At 49.0% G+C, this 16979-nt stretch overlaps 2 protein-coding genes across 3 annotated transcripts in view; one reads left to right on the plus strand and one right to left on the minus strand.

The window, feature by feature from the left end:
- POLE (DNA polymerase epsilon, catalytic subunit) overlaps window positions 1–4005 on the plus strand; it is a 39889-nt gene extending 35884 nt beyond the window's left edge. The window contains exons 46-49 of one of the 2 annotated variants that reach the window (XM_087913057.1): window positions 382–582; window positions 1915–2040; window positions 3115–3204; window positions 3374–4005. In XM_087913057.1, coding sequence (XP_087769183.1) covers window positions 382–582; window positions 1915–2040; window positions 3115–3204; window positions 3374–3487 — 531 coding nt within the window. In that variant the 3' untranslated portion in view covers window positions 3488–4005. Of the gene's footprint in view, window positions 1–381; window positions 583–1914; window positions 2041–3114 lie in introns of both variants that reach the window. The other variant, XM_087913056.1, reaches the window with a different exon arrangement.
- Window positions 2781–15349, minus strand: P2RX2 (purinergic receptor P2X 2). The gene is made up of 12 exons (XM_087913058.1): window positions 14990–15349; window positions 14302–14437; window positions 13308–13379; window positions 12538–12604; window positions 11190–11283; window positions 10729–10809; window positions 9077–9215; window positions 8181–8311; window positions 7128–7218; window positions 6926–6991; window positions 5874–5951; window positions 2781–5237 (listed from the first exon to the last, which is right to left on the minus strand). The coding sequence occupies exons 1-12, from the start codon at window positions 15115–15117 to the stop codon at window positions 5124–5126; spliced, it is 1197 nt and encodes a 398-aa protein (XP_087769184.1). The 5' UTR covers window positions 15118–15349; the 3' UTR covers window positions 2781–5123.
- Window positions 15350–16979: the final 1630 nt, after the last annotated feature.

Here is a 16979-nt window from a genome sequence, read left to right on the forward strand (position 1 = left end):
TCCCTTCCTTCCTTCCTTCCTTCCTTCCTTCGTTGCTTCCTTCTTTCCTTCCTTCCTTCCTTCCTTCCTTCCTTCCTTCCTTCCTTCCTTCCTTCCTTCCTTCCTTCCTTCTTTTCTTCCTTCCCCCCTTTCTTCCTTCCTTCTTTTCTTCCTTCCCTCCTTTTCTTCCTTCCTTCCCTTCTTTTCTTCCCTCCTTCCTTCTTTCTTTCCTTCTGAGATTGTTGTGGGGTCAGGAGGCTCCGTAACCCTCTTAGAGAGGGCTGGAACGCAGAGTGAAGCGGCGTATAAGTCTCGGGGCTGTTGCTCTATATCCTGAGCGCAAGATAAAGATGGGCCCCCTCCCTCCCTGAAGAAGCCCCCTCCCCTCTCTCTCCCCCCCAGGTGCTCTCTCTGGATGCCAACATTGCCAACCAAGTGCAGAAGCTGAAGCGGGACCTGCTGCGTCTCATCGATGTGGGGGAGTTCTCCAAGGAGGCCGACTTCCGCGACCCCTGCCGCTCCTACGTCCTCCCGGAAGTGATCTGCAGAAACTGCAACTTCTGCAGGGACCTGGATCTCTGCAAGGATCCGGCTCTCTTTCAGGTGCCCCACACATCCACAAACACACACACACACACACCACTTGCCTCCTGCTGCCACTGCGTGTCTCCGCTGCCCCTCTTCCCTCCTCCTGGGAGTTGCTGTCTGGGTACAGGAGAGGAGCGGGAATCCTAGACCAGGCCTCCTCTCCTCCTCCTCCTCCTCCTCCTCCTCCTCCAGGGTTTTCGAATTAATCTCTCTTTTTCTCCTGGGTATTTCATGCCTCAAGATCCAGGGTAGACAGATTCCAGTACCTGAAATCGATGGGGATACGCAGGTTGCCTGCTCCTGATCTTAGATACAGATTAACAGAGTTGGGAGGGACCTTGTAGGTCATCTAGTCCAGCCTCCTCCCCCCCAAGCAGGAGACCCTACACCATTTCTGAGAGATGGCAGTTCAGTCTCTTCTTAAAAGCCTCCAGTGATGAAGTTCCCACAACTTCTGAAGGCAACTTCTGTTCCATGGGTTGATTACTCTCATTGTCAGAAAATTCCTCCTTATTTTCAGGTTGAATTTCTCCTTGTTCAGTTTCCATCTATTGTTCCTTATCTGGCCTTTGGGTGCCTTGGAAAATAGCTTGACCTTCTCCTCCTCACTGTGGCAGCCCCTCAAATATTGGAAGGCTGCTCTCCTGCCTCCCCTGGTCCTTCTCTTCCCTAGACTAGCCAGGCCCAGTTCCCGCAACCGTTCATTGCATGTTTTAGTCTCCAGTCCCCTAATCACCCTGGTTTCTCTTCTCTGCACTCTTTCTAGAGTCTCAACATCTTTTTTATAGTGTGGTGACCAAAACTGGGTGCAGTACTCTAGGTGTGGCCTTACTAAGGCTTTACAGAGTGGTATTAGTACCTCCCTTGATCTTGATTGTATCCCTCTGTTGATGCAACTTAGGATTGCATTGGCTTTTTTGGCTGCTGCCGCACACGGCTGGCTCCTATTTAGCTGGTTGTCCACTAAGACTCATCCATCCGTTATTGCAGGGCTCTACAACCCACTGCTGGGCGATGGCCTGTTTGCAACCGGGCTGCACGAGCAGGAGACCGGCGTGCGTGCATGCAACTTCTGCCAGTGGCAGGCCGGTGCATATGCACATGTGTGCCTAACTCCACTTTGCAAGCCGAGCTGCGTGTTCATACGCATGCGCCCCGGCCTGCCACTCGTGCAACCCGGTTTCCCCAACACCAGGTCACCCAAGCCACAAAGATCGGGCACCGCTGCCTTGTTGCCCTCCCGTTGGCCCTGGCTCTTGGTCCATCGCAGTGAGCCGTTCCCCTGGAAACCCCCTCCCCGTCTTTCTCCTTCCAAGCCCACCCACTGACCTCCTTCCCCTCTTGCAGGACGACTCTCTGCTGCCCAGCTGGCTGTGCTCCAACTGCCAATCTCAGTACGATTCCGACGCCATCGAGATGGCTCTGGTGGAAGCCCTGCAGAAGAAGCTGATGGCCTTCACCCTGCAAGATCTGGTGAGGGAGGGGTGGGGTCCTGGGGTCCCCCTGGGTGGGCTTCTGCGAAGTACGACTCGCCCTCTAACAAAATCCATGTTTAGCAAGGAGTCCTGCGAGGTGGAATAGCCGATATTCTGTAATCGGCAAACCACGTTTCTTCCCACCCTTCGACTCCATCGCTATTCCCCTGTTTTAGGATGGGGGGAGGGGGAGAATTTGGAGGTGCAAAAGATGGAGAAGCTTCTAAGAAAACGAAGACTTGCCTCTTGAAAAAGAACCTTTGGGACAACCATGACTCGGGGTGATTGAGAATCTCCATAGACGTTTATACTCCTTGCAGACAGCTGGTCATTTGCATCCTTTCAGAGGGTCGTTGAGGCCACTTGGAGAGGTTTATCTGTGTCCTCAGAGTCACCCGAGTGAAGCCTTGTTGGAACTGGTGAAAGGACTGTGTTGCAGACTGGAGATAGATGACGTCATATCCCCCCTCCCCCCCGTTGAGGGAGGGATGTTCAGTTTGGACATAGATGGCTTCTTTGACCCTGAAGACACAGACAAACCTCCAAGTAGCCTCAACGGCCCTCTAAAAAGGATGCAAATGACCAGCTGTCTGCAAGGAATATAAATCCTTCCATTCCCCAACATCCAGTCAGAGCTGAAGAAGCTCCTTGGATGGGAAGCAAAACCTCTTCAAATAAAAACCAGAAAGCCCAATTGCCTCTTGGAAGAAAAAAAACAACACACCTTTGGGACAGCCATCAATCAATCAAAGGTTTATTGTCCATGCACAACATGTCTACAATGAAACTGAAAACGGCCTGGATGACGGAGAATCTCCCTAGGCCGTGAGTGAGGAGCTGCCAGGCCGTAACAACCTACAAATCGCGGTGTTTGGGGCTGCTTGAGCCCAGAGACTGGGATTCAGTGGTTAGACGTTTTATGCCCCGGAGTACAGGGTGTATGGACCGTCGCCCTCTTGGTCCGTGCTGAGGATTCGCGGGTGTTGAACTTGCTGCAGACTTTGCCAAGCCATCCTATTCCCTTGAGGGATCCAGAGCAGAGCCTAATTCATTTGTGTCTTGAGTGTTTCAGGTGTGCTTGAAATGCAAAGGCGTTAAGGATACTCACATGCCCGTATACTGCAGTTGTGCCGGGGACTTTGACCTCCTACTACCCACCAAGGTAAAGTCAAGGCCGCTTCCTAGCTTTTCCCTCCCTCCGATCCTTGACTACGGTTCTCCCCAATGGGTGAAGCCGTTTCCCCCTTCCTTCTCAGTCTCTTGCTGGAGGGTTTCCCACCTTCCCTTCATTCTCTCTCTCTCTCTCTCTCTCTCTTTCCTCCCATATCCAGAGCTTCCTGGATCATTTGAAGGTTTTCCAGGGCATCGCTCGGCATTACGGGATGACCCACTTGCTGGAGAATGTCCAGTGGCTGCTTCAAATGAACCCTCAGTTTCTCTCCTGAGAAAGGAAACCTGTCTTCCTTTCGGGCAGAAGCAACACCCAAGGCGCCCAGTTCCCCTCCTCGGCCTGGCTGGGAAGTCCTCGAGGAGAGAGGCGCTTGCGTAGGCAGCTGGCGAGGAAGGCTTCGCCCCGGGGAGCAAAAGCTGCCAGCCTTGAGGTTGCCCTGCCTTGGGTGGAAACATCGAGAGGAGAATAAAGGCCTCGTTGGAGAAGAGATCGTGGTGTCTCTGAAACTCAGCAAGGGAACGCGAGGAACGTTGGGGGTGTCCCTCTTCACCTTCTTGCAAACCCGGAGCAAACTTCGGACGACGGGGACATTTTTCTTGCCCGGATTTTAACGCTGTTTTTGTTCTTGGCTTTTTGTTTTTAAAAGTTTGCGCTTGTAAATAATTCTTTTATTTCCTTTCAAGGCAGCTTTGGCCAATATATTTAATAAACAAATTTGACACCGCCTAACTCCAAATGAATGAAGCAGATAATCCGCAATAAAGAAACAAACGGCCTGAGGGCTCAACCCCACATTTTTTCAGGCGTGTCGCTTCGAAAGAGCGCGAAGCCCTCGGCCTGCAAAACAGCACAAATCTTTTTTTAAAAAATGTGTTTGTTGCGGTATCCGTTTCCTGCAAAGTGCCATCCGCTGATGTCAGTTGGCGCTTCGCCATTGGGACTCGGCCAACCCCAATCAGCCTGGCTGCAGAGCGCCTTCCTCCCCCCGACTCCCAATGCACAGACCCCTTTGCAGACAGTAGATAAAGGCAGCTCTCAGGTGTCCGAGCTTCCCCGAAGCTGCCTGTTCCCCCTGCAACTAATTTGATTGTGTAAATTGCCTGATTCAATTAGCTTTGGCTCACTTGGCCTGCTGTGCGCTTCTCCACTCAGGAAAGGGATCGAAAGAAGAACGAGGAGAATGAAACTTGCTATTTATTTTCACTGTTTCTGGATTCTTTGAACGGGAGATGGGATCCTTGAGGTTTAACTAGCTCCAACTCAGGTATTCCTCCACTTACGGCCACAACTGAGCCCCAGGGTTTCTGTTGCTAAGCGAGGCATTTGTGGGTTTGCCCCTTTTTACGACTCCCCTTGCCACGTCCGTTGAGCGAGTCGCCGCCGCCGTTACATTGGTAACACAGTTGTTAAGCGAATCCGGCTTCCCCATCGCCTTGTCGGATGGTCGCAGAAATAGAGGGTAAACGAAGTCTTATATCTTTAACCAGGGTGAAAAATATCTCTTTTGCATGCTAGCCACATTAATCCAGCATAGGGCCAAAATCGGAAGGGATCTGGTAGCCGCTCGGCAGCCTGGCATTACTGTGCCTCTCACAAAAGCTTACTTAATAATTAAGTCAGTTAACCTGGATTAATTAATTATCTCTTCTCTCCTGTAACTCGCAGGGGGGAGGATCGGAGAGCAAAGAGATTCCGGAAATGGATTTGGTGAGGATAGGAGCCCCCTCGCAGCTCTGACAGCCCGCTTGGTGGAGGGAGCTTTTCCTGGGAAGAGGTGAAGTAGGAGGATTTCCTGCTTGGGCAAGGGGGAGGGGCGGGGGGTTGGACTAGATGACCTACAAGGTCCCTTCCAATTCCGTGATTCATCCGATGCAAATATAACCCAGGCAGATTGGATGGAAAATAGAAGTCTAGGGCCCGAGAGGTTGCTGGGGTCCGGTGGAGTCTTCCAACGAGAAAGTTTGGGGGGCGAAATCGGTGGCCCTGAATTCAGGTTTCACAGAAGCCTCGGGACTCTTGGAGACCTGGCCAGAGAGAGAAAGGAAAACCCAGTGAGCATCCGGTGTGCACTGATGGCTTTTTAAAACAATCCCCTGCATTTGTGGGCAGAGAAACTTAATCGAGGAGAGAAGCAACTTAGAACTAAGGCGAGATTTCCTGACCGCAAGAACAATTAATCGGCGGAACAACTCGCCTCCCGAAGCTGTGAATGCTCCAACGCTGGAAGTTTTTAAAAAGACGTTGGACAACCGTTTGTCTGAAGTGGTGTAGGGTTTCCTGCCTGGGCAGGGGGTTGGACTAGAAGACCTCCAAGGTCCCTCCCAGCTCTCTTATTCTGTTATCGTTCTGCGTTTTCCTTCAAACGTGACTTGTTTTCCCCTGATGATGGAAAAGCTCTGTGAGAGGAGGAAACCCCTTCACACGCACACACACACACACGCTCCTTTTCATGTTGTGAACTTGGTGGCAACACAAGACACACCTTGGCTGGCCAGCTATTATGGGGGAAAAAAGTCCCTTCCCAGTTTGGCATTCCCTGTGATGGTTGTGTTCTTGGACAGTCATGATTGTCTGTCCTTCTTACTGGTCTACGTCCATGAACCAGTCTAGTACACGGAAGACCAAAATATGAAGACTCTGATCTGCTTCTGCTACCATACCTGGTCAAACTTTCGGGTGCTGTACACCTTGTTCTTATTCATGAACGTCAGCAATATCCAGTCACAGAGGAAGGATACCTGCCAAAAAAAAAAGTGGGGGGCAGAGATTATCAGTACATGAAGAGGGACACCCCAAGGCTTGCTACTACTGTCCAGGGAAAAAACTGACTATGAGCATAGCTGCATTTAATAAAAACTGAACAGACAGCACACCACAAAAGCCTGACTTTAGGGTTCAGAGGTTTATTAAGAAACTAAAACGCAGCAAACACCAGGCCTTTGCTGTAGGAGTTTACACCACGTTGCACTGAGGGTCGATCGGACAAGCAGTCGAAAGGGACGGCTGGTGGCCGATCGACAACCTTCCCTGTTAGAATTTATTGCAGAAATCATTTCCAGAAAGCACAGACCGATGACCCGATTCAGCAGGATTCATTAACTTCTTTATGTACATAATGAGATGAACAAAACGTACAATACCAATAGTAGATTCTTCTATTGTTACACAAACAGCAGCTTCAGAGCTCAGAGCAGACTAGTTTCCGTTTCAGAGCTAAGCCACGCCCGGACTCCTTCCAGTCTCAGCCCCCAATTCAGCTCCCATGGGCTGACGTTGTTACCCATGTCCCTGTCGCTTCATGAACGTTCCAACACTCCCATTATTCAACTTTGGTACCCGAAAACCACATCTCACACGGTTTTCGGAATCTGTCCATACTGTCCTAGCAACAGGGGCAGTTTTCCCATTCCTTTAACCTCAGTGTTACAACATGGCTATTTTTACATGTACTTTAGGCATATGTTTCCTCTATTCCCATAGCCTCAGCCCCCCGCCCCCCTGAATTTCGGCCTGTAGGGAACTACGGTGCCGGTGTCAGCTACCCTTAGTCAGATTGCACAGACTGATTGCAATTTTTCCTTTATACTTGCATCAGGCAACTCATGTCAATATTGAACCCATCTCCACCCTCCTTCCCCCACCCCAAACTGTACTGGAAAAGCACTCAAAGGTTACAACAACAGCAACTATTGTGGGTCCCCTCAGTACTCACCACTCCAATGGATGTGAGGGCTGTGGCCAGGTTAATGATGGTTGGGATAAGGCTGAATTTCCCGGCCTAAAAAGAAGGGAGAGCCCCCCCAAAAATCTTTTTTAAGTCAGCAATTCAGCCACGATCTCTGCAACCCGGACCTCGTTCCCCTAAGGCCAACTGTCCCTTAACTCCATCGCTATAAACTTGGCGTGGCCCTTACCTGCCCGTGCACTAAGACATCAATGCGGATCCCATAGGCTTTGAATAAGGTGCGTGTGCTTCGTCCACCATGCTGATAATATTTTGCAAATCTGGAGAATTAAAAGCAGAGTGTGGTGGGTTCCCCCCCCCTCCCCAGATCTGGTGGTTTAACTCTTATGGGTGACACCAGAAAGAGAACAGCTTCTTTTGGGGGGGTTGGCTTGAGAAGATGATTAAAAAAGGCGATCTGGCAGTTGGGGTGTTGTTGTTTTTTTTAATCCAAAGATTAAAAAAAAAACACCTTTCGGATACGGTCTTCTGCTTGGGCAGCGGGTTGGACTAGATGACCTTCAAGGTCCCTTCCAACTCTTGATTATCTGTTATCTGGCTATGAAACTCTTCTTCTCAGTCATTCCAATCTGGCCAGATTTGCTTTTCCTCTCTTGGGGAGTGAGGAAAACAAGCAGGAAACTTAGGGAATCGGGATTTTAGGGCGACCGTCACATCTACACCGTTTTGATTTTTATTCTCCCGCTTGGTCAGCTAGCCAAAGGAGCCTCTCCTGGCCTGAGATTTTTTCACCCAAGAGGCTGGTTTTACCAGAGCAATAAATGGTTACAAAGAGAAGCAGAATCTGGCAAGCGGGGCATGAAAACTTCACCCTGGTGATCTTTTCCCTGGCCGCTTTCCCCACACCTGCAAGCAGACAGTGTCCAATTATGCAATATTTATCTTCTTTTGGGAAACACGAGTTTCCTTGTAGCTTCTCCATCTCTGCATACTTTCAGTTGACCTTGAGCTGGAGCAGTGCCGCCTCCTTGCCCGGCACAGCATGGATCCCAACACACACACACACACACACACACACACACACACACACACACACTCTAATTTGTCCTCTCTCCCCCATTGCAAATATTTTAGGCTGACCGGTTGCGAAGGGGGAAGCAAGCTAGAGGCCAGCCTTGGCACTCTTTAACACACCCTGACAAACCAAAGGTGAAACCCCCAAAGGCCTTTTTCTTTTGTTTTCCAGGAAAAAAAATCAGCGAATATATATATATATTTTTACCGGTAATTGTAGCCGGAGGAAGCCTGAGTCCATTTGGGGTCCAGCCTGCGGAAGGAATATCTGGGGTTGCACTCGGAGTCCGGCAGGTCAAGGTTGCAATTCCAGTTAATGATCACACCGATCACACCACCCTGCAAGGGCAAAGGCAGAGCCAGAAAGAAAAGAAAAAATCAGAATTGAACTAAAAGGGACCTTTGAGGTCTTCTAGTCCAGCCCATGCTCAAGCAGGAGACCCTAGACCATTTCAGACAAGTGTGTGTGTTGAATTCTTTTCCTGGGATCTCGGTTGTATGGTCCTGATCCTTTGTAGTTGCTTGTTTGCTATCATGTTTCCTTCTTGCCAGGCCTTTTGGTTTGCTTTTCATAAGTTTTTATAACTTGCCATCTATTTGATTTCTATGGAAAAGAGCTAGTTTGTAGGGCTTTTTCTCTGTATCTCATGCCTGTAATTTTCTCCTTCCTTTGTTGTGAAAAGTAAGCTGGCTCCAGCTATTTTAATAGTAGGGTGCTTTTGTCAAGCACCCTACTTGACAAAGGGTGGCGGCTGTTTTCCTAGAAGAGGCGGGAATCGTAACTTCTGACAATACATAGGAAAACAATTGCCTAACATCTAGATAAAATATGCCTATAGAGTAACTCTCTACTTAATGCTATCATATATTTGATTTCTTTCCTTTATTTATTACCCTAACACTCCCAACACCTTCACCACACCATACTTGGCTGAGGTGGGGTGGCCCAACCCCGAGGTCATCCAGCTGGCTCCTGGGACTGAGAAGACTAGCACCCAGACCACTGCTCCTTCCTCTCCCTGCCCCCCAACACCCCAAACAGAGGGGCCTCCCTACCTATCACAATAACGAGACAAACTGCCGTGGCCAAAATAAGACGGTTACCTTTTGAGCCAGTTTGGAAAAATCCTCGCCTGCCTGCTCCACGATAAAGCCCAACTTGAAGATGGGACAGTAAAGATCTGTGGTTTCGTTGAAAGTGCAGTTCCTCAGGTAGCCATCGCTGTTGTCCCTGATGTTCTCTCTAGGGCAGAGACAAACCCGGACGATTCATCAGAAACCTAACCTTGGAGGTCTTCTAGTCCACCCCCAAATGTGTCTTTTCTTTTATGTGCACTGAGAGCATTTGCACCAAGACAAATTCCTTGTGTGTCCAATCACACTTGGCCAATAAAGAATTCTATTCTATTCTATTCTATTCTATTCTAGTCTAGTCTAGTCTAGTCTAGTCTAGTCTAGTCTATTAGTCTATTCTATTCTATTCTATTCTATTCTATTCTATTCTATTCTATTCTATTCTATTCTATTCCATTCTATTCCATTCCATTCCATTCCATTCTATTCCATTCCATTCCACATCATTCTATTCTATTCTATTCTATTCTATTCTATTCTATTCTATTCTATTCTATTCTATATTCTATTGTACCTTATGATTCTTGACTCTTGACGAATGTATCTTTTCTTTTATGTACACTTGAGAGCATTTGCACCAAAGACAAATTCCTTGTGTGTCCAATCACACTTGTCCAATAAAGAATTCTATTCTATTCTATTCTATTCTATTCTATTCTATTCTATTCTATTCTATTCTATTCTATTCTATATTCTATTGTACCTTATGATTCTTGACTCTTGACGAATGTATCTTTTCTTTTATGTACACTTGAGAGCATTTGCACCAAATGCAAAGACAAATTCCTTGTGTATCCAATCACACTTGGCCAATAAAGAATTCCATTCCATTCTATATTCTATTCTATATTCTATTCTATTCTATATTCTATTGTGCCTTATGATTCTTGACTCTTGACGAATGTATCTTTTCTTTTATGTACACTGAGAGCATTTGCACCAACTCCAAAGACAAATTCCTTGTGTGTCCAATCACACTTGGCCAATAAAGAATTCCATTCCATTCTATATTCTATATTCTATTCTATATTCTATTCTATTCTATTCACCATTTCAGATAAGTGGCTATCCAGCCTCTCCTTAAAAAATCTCCAGTGTTATGAAGCACCCACTACTTCTGGTGGCAAACTGTTCCACTTGTTAATTATCCTCACTGTTAAGGAAGTTTCTTCTTAATTCCAGGTTTCTTCCCTCCTGGAATAGTTTCCATCCATTGTTCCTTGCCTTCCGGTGCTTTGGATAATAATTTGACCTCCCCCTTCTCTGCGCAGCCCCTCAAATACTTGAACCCTGCTCTCATGTCACCCCTAGCCCTTCCTTTCTCTAAAGTAGCCATACAGGGTTCCTGCAACCGTTTTTCATATATTTTTGTCTCCAGGCCTTTAATGGTCTTAGTTGCTCTTCACTTTTTCCAAAGTCTCAACCTCTTTTTTTGTAAGGTGGGGACCAAAACCAGATGCAGTAATTCCAGCTGTAGCCTTACTAAGGATTTACAAAGCGGTGCTAATACTTCACGTGGTTTTGATTCTATGCTTCCATGCCTCGGGATCGTATTAGCTTTCTTGGCTGCCGCCGCGCACACAACTGGCTCAGGTTTAAGCGATCGTCCGCTACGTCCTTACTTGGAAAAATGAAAGCGAGGGAAATGAATGCTGTTCTTGATCAGGATGGTGAACTCTGGTGCCATTGCTGCCAAACTCTCACTAGGAAGTCAAAAAAACAAAAAAAAAAACAAAAAAACAAAGCCACATTAAGATGGAGGCAAAGCTGTCAGGGGACCAGAAACCTGCATTTTTTTGCCCAGGTCCAAGTGCAGAAATGCTTTTCTTCCTAACTCTCTACTTATGATGACAACCTGGCTGTTGTGATTTGCCAGCAGCCGGTGCAGATGGCAGCAGAATCGGACAATGGGGACAAACAGGGACCAGTCCGGGAATCTGGGAAGGACTCGGATGAGGGTCCTGCATCCGATGCAGAAATGGGGCCAGGACCATCTCAGAGTGGGGTGCTGCCTCGGAGCCTCCGGAGTCTGGCAGCAGCGAGGCCAAGGAACAAGGGGAGCCTTGTCCTCATCCCTTATTACCTGAATGTCGCCCCGTTCTCCACAGGGCACCAGGCCATAACTTGGCAGGTCTTCTTGGTGAAGTTGTAGGGGACGCAATGCCCCGTCTTCATTCCTGCAGAACAACAAACGATGACAAATCTCCCCTTTGCCTCTGCTTTTATGCTTTAGGGCAGTGGTCACCAACCAGTGGGCTGTCCATGAGAACATTTTGGTGGTCCGCAGAGAAATGCCCCCAAAGGAATTAATCCAGGCTGCGCAGGAACACAAGGCTGTGCCGCCCACGTGGCCTGCCCACCTGCTGATCCCCACCCTTCAGCCAAGCGCAAACCTTACCTTGAGTAGAGCCACACGAGCTGGAACTGGAAGGTAAGACCAATGGCAGGGGAGGGAAATCCGCCCCGGGGTGGCTTGCTGACGTCGATGAGAAAGTCGGTCCCGTATTTCAGAGCTGCCGTAGTCACAGGACTGGCCCTTTGGTCATCCCGGAGCAGCTGCTCCTCCACCCGGGTGCACTGGCCTGCCGTGGACTGGAGGAGCTGCTGTTTGGGAAATGACCAAAGGACCAGCCTGGACGGCAGCTCTGGAATATGGGACCGACTTTCCCCACCAACGTCAGCAAGCCACCATCAGTTAAAAGTCATATTAGGGGTCCGCGGGATTTGAAATTATGAGTTGGGTGGTCTCTGAGGTCCAAAAGGTTGGCGACCCCTGTTTTAGGGTATTGCTGTCTCCGTACACAAGGGAAGGGCAAACTGGTGTGTAAGGCATCAAGAAAGCATCCATGATATCAATCACTCCGAGACATATACTCTCCAATTGATCTATTTAGGAACAGATCTGGTACGTCTGAGGCAATTTCCCAAAGTGAAAGTATTTTTGCAAGCGTTACAGAATCCACCTTCTCCCACTTCTACACTTCGTAAATCACGAGAACCAATTCACTGCAACTGGAATTTCTTAGTACAACATACAGAAGAACCGTGAACTTTTCAACTCTTCCAACCCACCACCCCCTCCATTAAATGTGGCGGCTGAATTTCAAATCTGACACGGTGGCTACTGAGTGTCACGGACATGAGAAGAAGTTATCCAGGGATGGGATTCAGCCAGTTCAGATCGGTTCGGGCAAGCTGGCAGTTCCGCCACCTGCCCCTGTCGTAGTCTGTCCTAGATTTCCCTCTTTTGCAGCTCAGCCGATTCGTCCGGCACAGCTCACTGCCGTGACTCAGCTGTTTCACTCCCCAGGGGTGCCGCAGAAGATTAGTTTTAGAAGCTGAAAAATTGGTGGTTTTGAAACATGCGCACGTTCACCGAACCTGTAGTTACCCCGGTTGAATCCCACCCCTGAGTGTTACCCCTTACTCACCGTTCCCCAGCACTTCCCCCTCACCCAGGGGACATTCGTTGTCCGAAGTGCAGGAAGCCCTTGCGTTCTGCACAAGACAAGACACGGGAGAAGGGTTAGTGGTCAGTCAAGATGCCAGACGGTCCACCGTCTGGTTGGCGAATCCAGGAAAAGAAACTCCCGGGACATTATTTTACCAAGAGTAGAAACCCGTGATGGTGCACCTACGGCATGCATGTTGGAAGTGGCACGCAGAGGAGGGGGACTTGCTCCATGTGCCTGGCCTGGCCAACCGGGCTGCTTCTTTCCGCTTCTTTTTTCTTCTGCTTTTGGCTGCACGCAAGGAAAGCAGCAAAAGTCTTTCTTTCTCTCCCCCAACCTCCACCAGAAATGAGTCTCTGGGACCCTGCAAGGCCTCCTGCTCCAAGAGGCTGCACTGGCAAAGACTCATTTCTGGCAGAGTTTGGGGAGAGAAAGAAAGACTTTTGCGGCTTCTGCTGCTTTCCTTGCATGAAGCCAAAAGTCTCTCTCTCTCTCTCTTCCTGTGAGAACGGAACTGGAGACGGTATCCTGCGATCCCAAATAAAGAATGATCGACCGGTAGGAAAACGGGGTGGGGGATTTTCCTGCAGACTTTTTGGGGGGATTTTCCCAGGGTGTTTGGTCCGCGGGATTTAAAATTATGAGTTTGATGGTCCCTGAGGTCCAAAAGTTTGGCGACCCCTGGTTTAGAGCCCAGCCCACTTCTCCCAAGGGATGGCTTCTTGTTTCGCTCCTCCAACGGTTCCTACCTCTGGACAGGTCATTTGGGTCTGCGAAGGGGTCACTTCAACCCGGGTGATGATGCTGAAGACGCTGCCTCCCTGCAATTGGGGGAGAGGAAGGGTGTGTGCGCGTGTGAAGGCAGCCGCCCAAGCTGGCCTTTCAAAGCCACGTGAATCAACCTTACGGAGCCATCAGCAGAAATACATTTATACCCTCCCAGAGGTTCTTTTCAGAGATCTGCTGATATCGTATCTCCATTGCGGTCATGGGTCCAAGTTAGAGAGGGAGGGAAAATAGAGAGTGGGGGAGGTAGAGGAGGGGAGGAAGGAAGGAAGGATTAGAGAGGGAAAAGGGAACAGGAGGGAGGGAAAGAAGAAAGGAAGGGAAGGCTTACAGAAGAAGGAAGGAAAGGGGAAGGAAGGAAGGAAGGAAGGAAGGAAGGAAGGAAGGAAGGGGAAAGAAAGGAAGGGGGAGGGAGGAAGGGAAGGATTAGGAAGGGGAAGAAAGGAAGAATTGGGAAGGAAGGAAGGATTAGAGAGAAAGGAACGAAGGGCAGGGAAGGAAGGGAGGATTAGAGGAAGGAAGGAAGGAAGGAAGAAGGAGGGAAGGAAAGGAGAGGAAGGGAAGGAAGGAAGGATTAGAGAGAAAGGAATGAAGGGCTGGGAGGGAAGAAAGGAAGGAAGGATTAGAGGGGAAGGAAGGAAGAAGGAAGGAAGGATTAGAGAGGAAGGGGGGAGAGAAGACGGATTAGAGAGGAAGGGAGGAAGGGGAGGGCGGGAGAAAAGAAAGGAACGATTAGAGAAGAAGGAAGAGGAGGGAAGGAAGGAAGGTGTGGTCTTCAATCTCAGGCTTTATAAAGCGGTAGTAATGCTTCACCTGACTTCGATCCGTTTATACCACCAAGGATTGTATTTCCAGCAAGGAAAAGGCGTGACCGAGCCCCTGTTCCCCCCACACACACCCCCAAATGCTCCTCCCTTGATTGCTTGGAAAAGTTGCTTTGGGCAAGGGGTGTCTCACCTCGGGGGGCTTCACGTATTCCTCCACATCCCACACTTTATGCTGCGAGAAGGTGACCCCTTTGACTTTGGTAATGACGGAGCTCTCTGGGCCAGATTCACTCTCCTGGTAGCCCTTCTGGTTGCTAAACACGTACCTGTCGCAAAAAGCGGGACGTCAGTGGCGCCTGGACAACTCCTCGACCAGCCCTAAAGCAGAAAATCCCTTCCTCAATGCCCCCCCCTCAAAATAAATTTCCCAGACCTAATCCCCATATCAAAGGATAAGGTCTGCAAACGCCAACAGAGTTAATTAAACTAGGTCTCCCAGAGGAAGTGCATGCTCACAAGAATAAACACTTACACACACACACACACAGACAAAGACGTGTCGCCCTAGAATCAGCACACAGACATTTCAAGCTCCCCCATAAAAATCTCCTGTTGTCCCCCATTTCTCTGCAGCCTGCCTCTAAAAGAAAATTATTCTGCTTTTAGGGACGAATATTTCTTCTTTCCTCCCAGTGGTCTGGATCTAATATAATAATATGCAATATTAAATAAATACCCACGTAAGTCACAGATTCCCCTGTGTTTCCTTGGCTAAATCTTCTTAACGTACCCGTGTCAAGCTGTCCCTCGAATCATACCTGCCCCAGGGCATCTTTAAATACCACCACCACCACCACCAGGAGGGCGGGAAGACTTACCAGATGAAATAAACCAGGATTAGAAGCTGGACCAGCCTGTAAATGACGCCCAGGTTAGGGTTCTTCACCACGATCACTTTGGGTGTCTCGTAGCTACAGAAATCCCCCCAGACTTTTCCAAAGCCCATCACGTCCCTTCTTGTTGCTGGAGTGGCGAGGAGAAAGACGCGCACTCAAACCTATTCCCCGGCTCTTGATGTCTTTACGGGCGAGGGCGGGGGGGGGGGTCTCATCCCCACAAGTTGTCTGAGGGATTGCGCTGGGTTGCCGCTTCCCAGAGAGAGAGAGAGAGAGAGAACGTCCAAGCGAGAGGCTGTCGCCCACCCACTACACTGTCTCGCCCAAGAGGCGGCTTGCGGGACTGACAGGTTCCAGGCGGGATCCTTTTGTCTCCAGCAATTCGCAAGACAGCCCAAGTTCATCCGTGGGGCAGGATCGCCCTCTGGTGCCATCCTAGAGCACCACATCAGAGGTGGGATTCAGCCGGTTCTGACCAGTTCTGGAGAACCAGTAGCGGAAATTTCGTGTGGTTCGGAGAACCGGCTAATCCCGCCTCTGACTGGCCCCGCCAACCCCATCTCTTCTCTGCCTCCCATTGAGTCCCAAAGGGTCTCCTTTGGTTGCCCTGCACAGGAGAAGGGAGCTGGAAAGCAGGTTAGTGAGCGGGGTGGGGAGGGAATGGGGATTTTGCAGTATCCTTCCCATGCCACGCCCATGAAGCCACGCCCACCAAGCCAAGCGAAGCCCATCAAGCCACACCCACAGAACCGGTAGTAAAAAAAACTGAATACCACCACTGACCGCCCCCATCTCTTCTCTGCCTCCCATTGAGTCCCAGCTGATCGGCTGGGCCTTCTTTGGTTGCCCTGCACAGGAGAAGGGAGCTGGAAATCAGGTTAGTGAGTGGGGTGGGGGAGGGAATGGGTTTTTTTTTTTGCAGGAACCTTCCCCTGCCACGCCCACCAAGCCACACCTACAGAACTGGTAGTAAAAGTATTTGAATCCCACCACTGCACCATCTCTTCTTGTCCAGTACTCGCCCGACACAATCTTCATGTCAACTAAAAAGAGACTCCTTTGGATTTTTTTAGCTGCCAGAAAAAGGGAGTGAGGGATAAACAAGGCATTCTTGAAATGCCCAGATAACCAACTCAGCAGCCCAAAGTTGTCGGAGCATAAGAAGGTTATTGGAGAGCATGATGGATGGAGAGTGAGGTGTCCCATTGGAGAAGTCACATCCAGCTGGGTTGGGGGGGAAGACCAGGGTCAAGGGGGAAATGTATGATGTGATTTAGCACCGGCTCCAACCAGGCACACACCAACATGGCAATCTCTAATAAACCAATTTACTTTTTCTGAGATGCGGCTAGAGACTTTTGCTTTGAATGAGGGGGATTTGTTGGAGCCCTGACACTTCCGTGGTCTCTAAGCTTGGTTGTTTTCTCGCAGACATTTCATCACTCCAGCTAGGTAACATCATCAGGCTAGTGATGTGATGATGTCACCTAGTTTGGGTAATGAAAGAAGAAGCAAGCTAAGAGAAAACCAAGGCCCCCACAGTCCTTCCCCTCCTCCTGGAAACCCCCCCATTTCCCCCTAGCACTCACGATGTCACCTAGTTTGGGTGTTGAAACATCTGTACAAAAATAGAAAAAGAAACCAGGACTATTTTTTTACCACGACTCGCCAGCAAGTATGATTTTTTTCGGTCAGTAATGGAAAAATAGAGAAATCCCCTCAGAAGGCGAAGTGACAAAGAAAATACGGATTTGTGCAGAAAGGGATAGACTGACGTTGGAATTTAAAAATACAGGCGAGACAGAATATCATGGAATAAATTATATCAGTGGTGGGAATGGAAAGGAGGGGCTGAGGAATAAAAATTAACTGGGATTTGTAAAACAGACAGTTGAGGTTACATAAGTAATTACAACTGAACATAATACTTTAGTATGTGAGGCAAAGATGATGCCAGGACAGTCGCACTGTG

Source organism: Pseudonaja textilis, chromosome 15 (genome assembly GCF_049901715.1).
Source record: "Pseudonaja textilis isolate UNSWEBS1 chromosome 15, rPseTex1.2, whole genome shotgun sequence".
NCBI classification, from domain to species: Eukaryota; Metazoa; Chordata; class Lepidosauria; order Squamata; family Elapidae; genus Pseudonaja; species Pseudonaja textilis.

What these genes read in the sequence shown, in the direction of transcription:
- P2RX2 (XM_087913058.1), bottom strand. Translation starts at nt 15,117, where the DNA reads ATGGGCTTTGGAAAAGTCTGGGGGGATTTCTGTAGCTACGAGACACCC. An exon ending in AATACGTGAAGCCCCCCGAG is followed by an intron (nt 13,380 to 14,301) that starts GTGAGACACCCC and finishes CCCCAATTGCAG; the next exon opens with GGAGGCAGCGTCTTCAGCAT. An exon ending in TTTCCAAACTGGCTCAAAAG is followed by an intron (nt 8,312 to 9,076) that starts GTAACCGTCTTA and finishes TTGCCCTTGCAG; the next exon opens with GGTGGTGTGATCGGTGTGAT.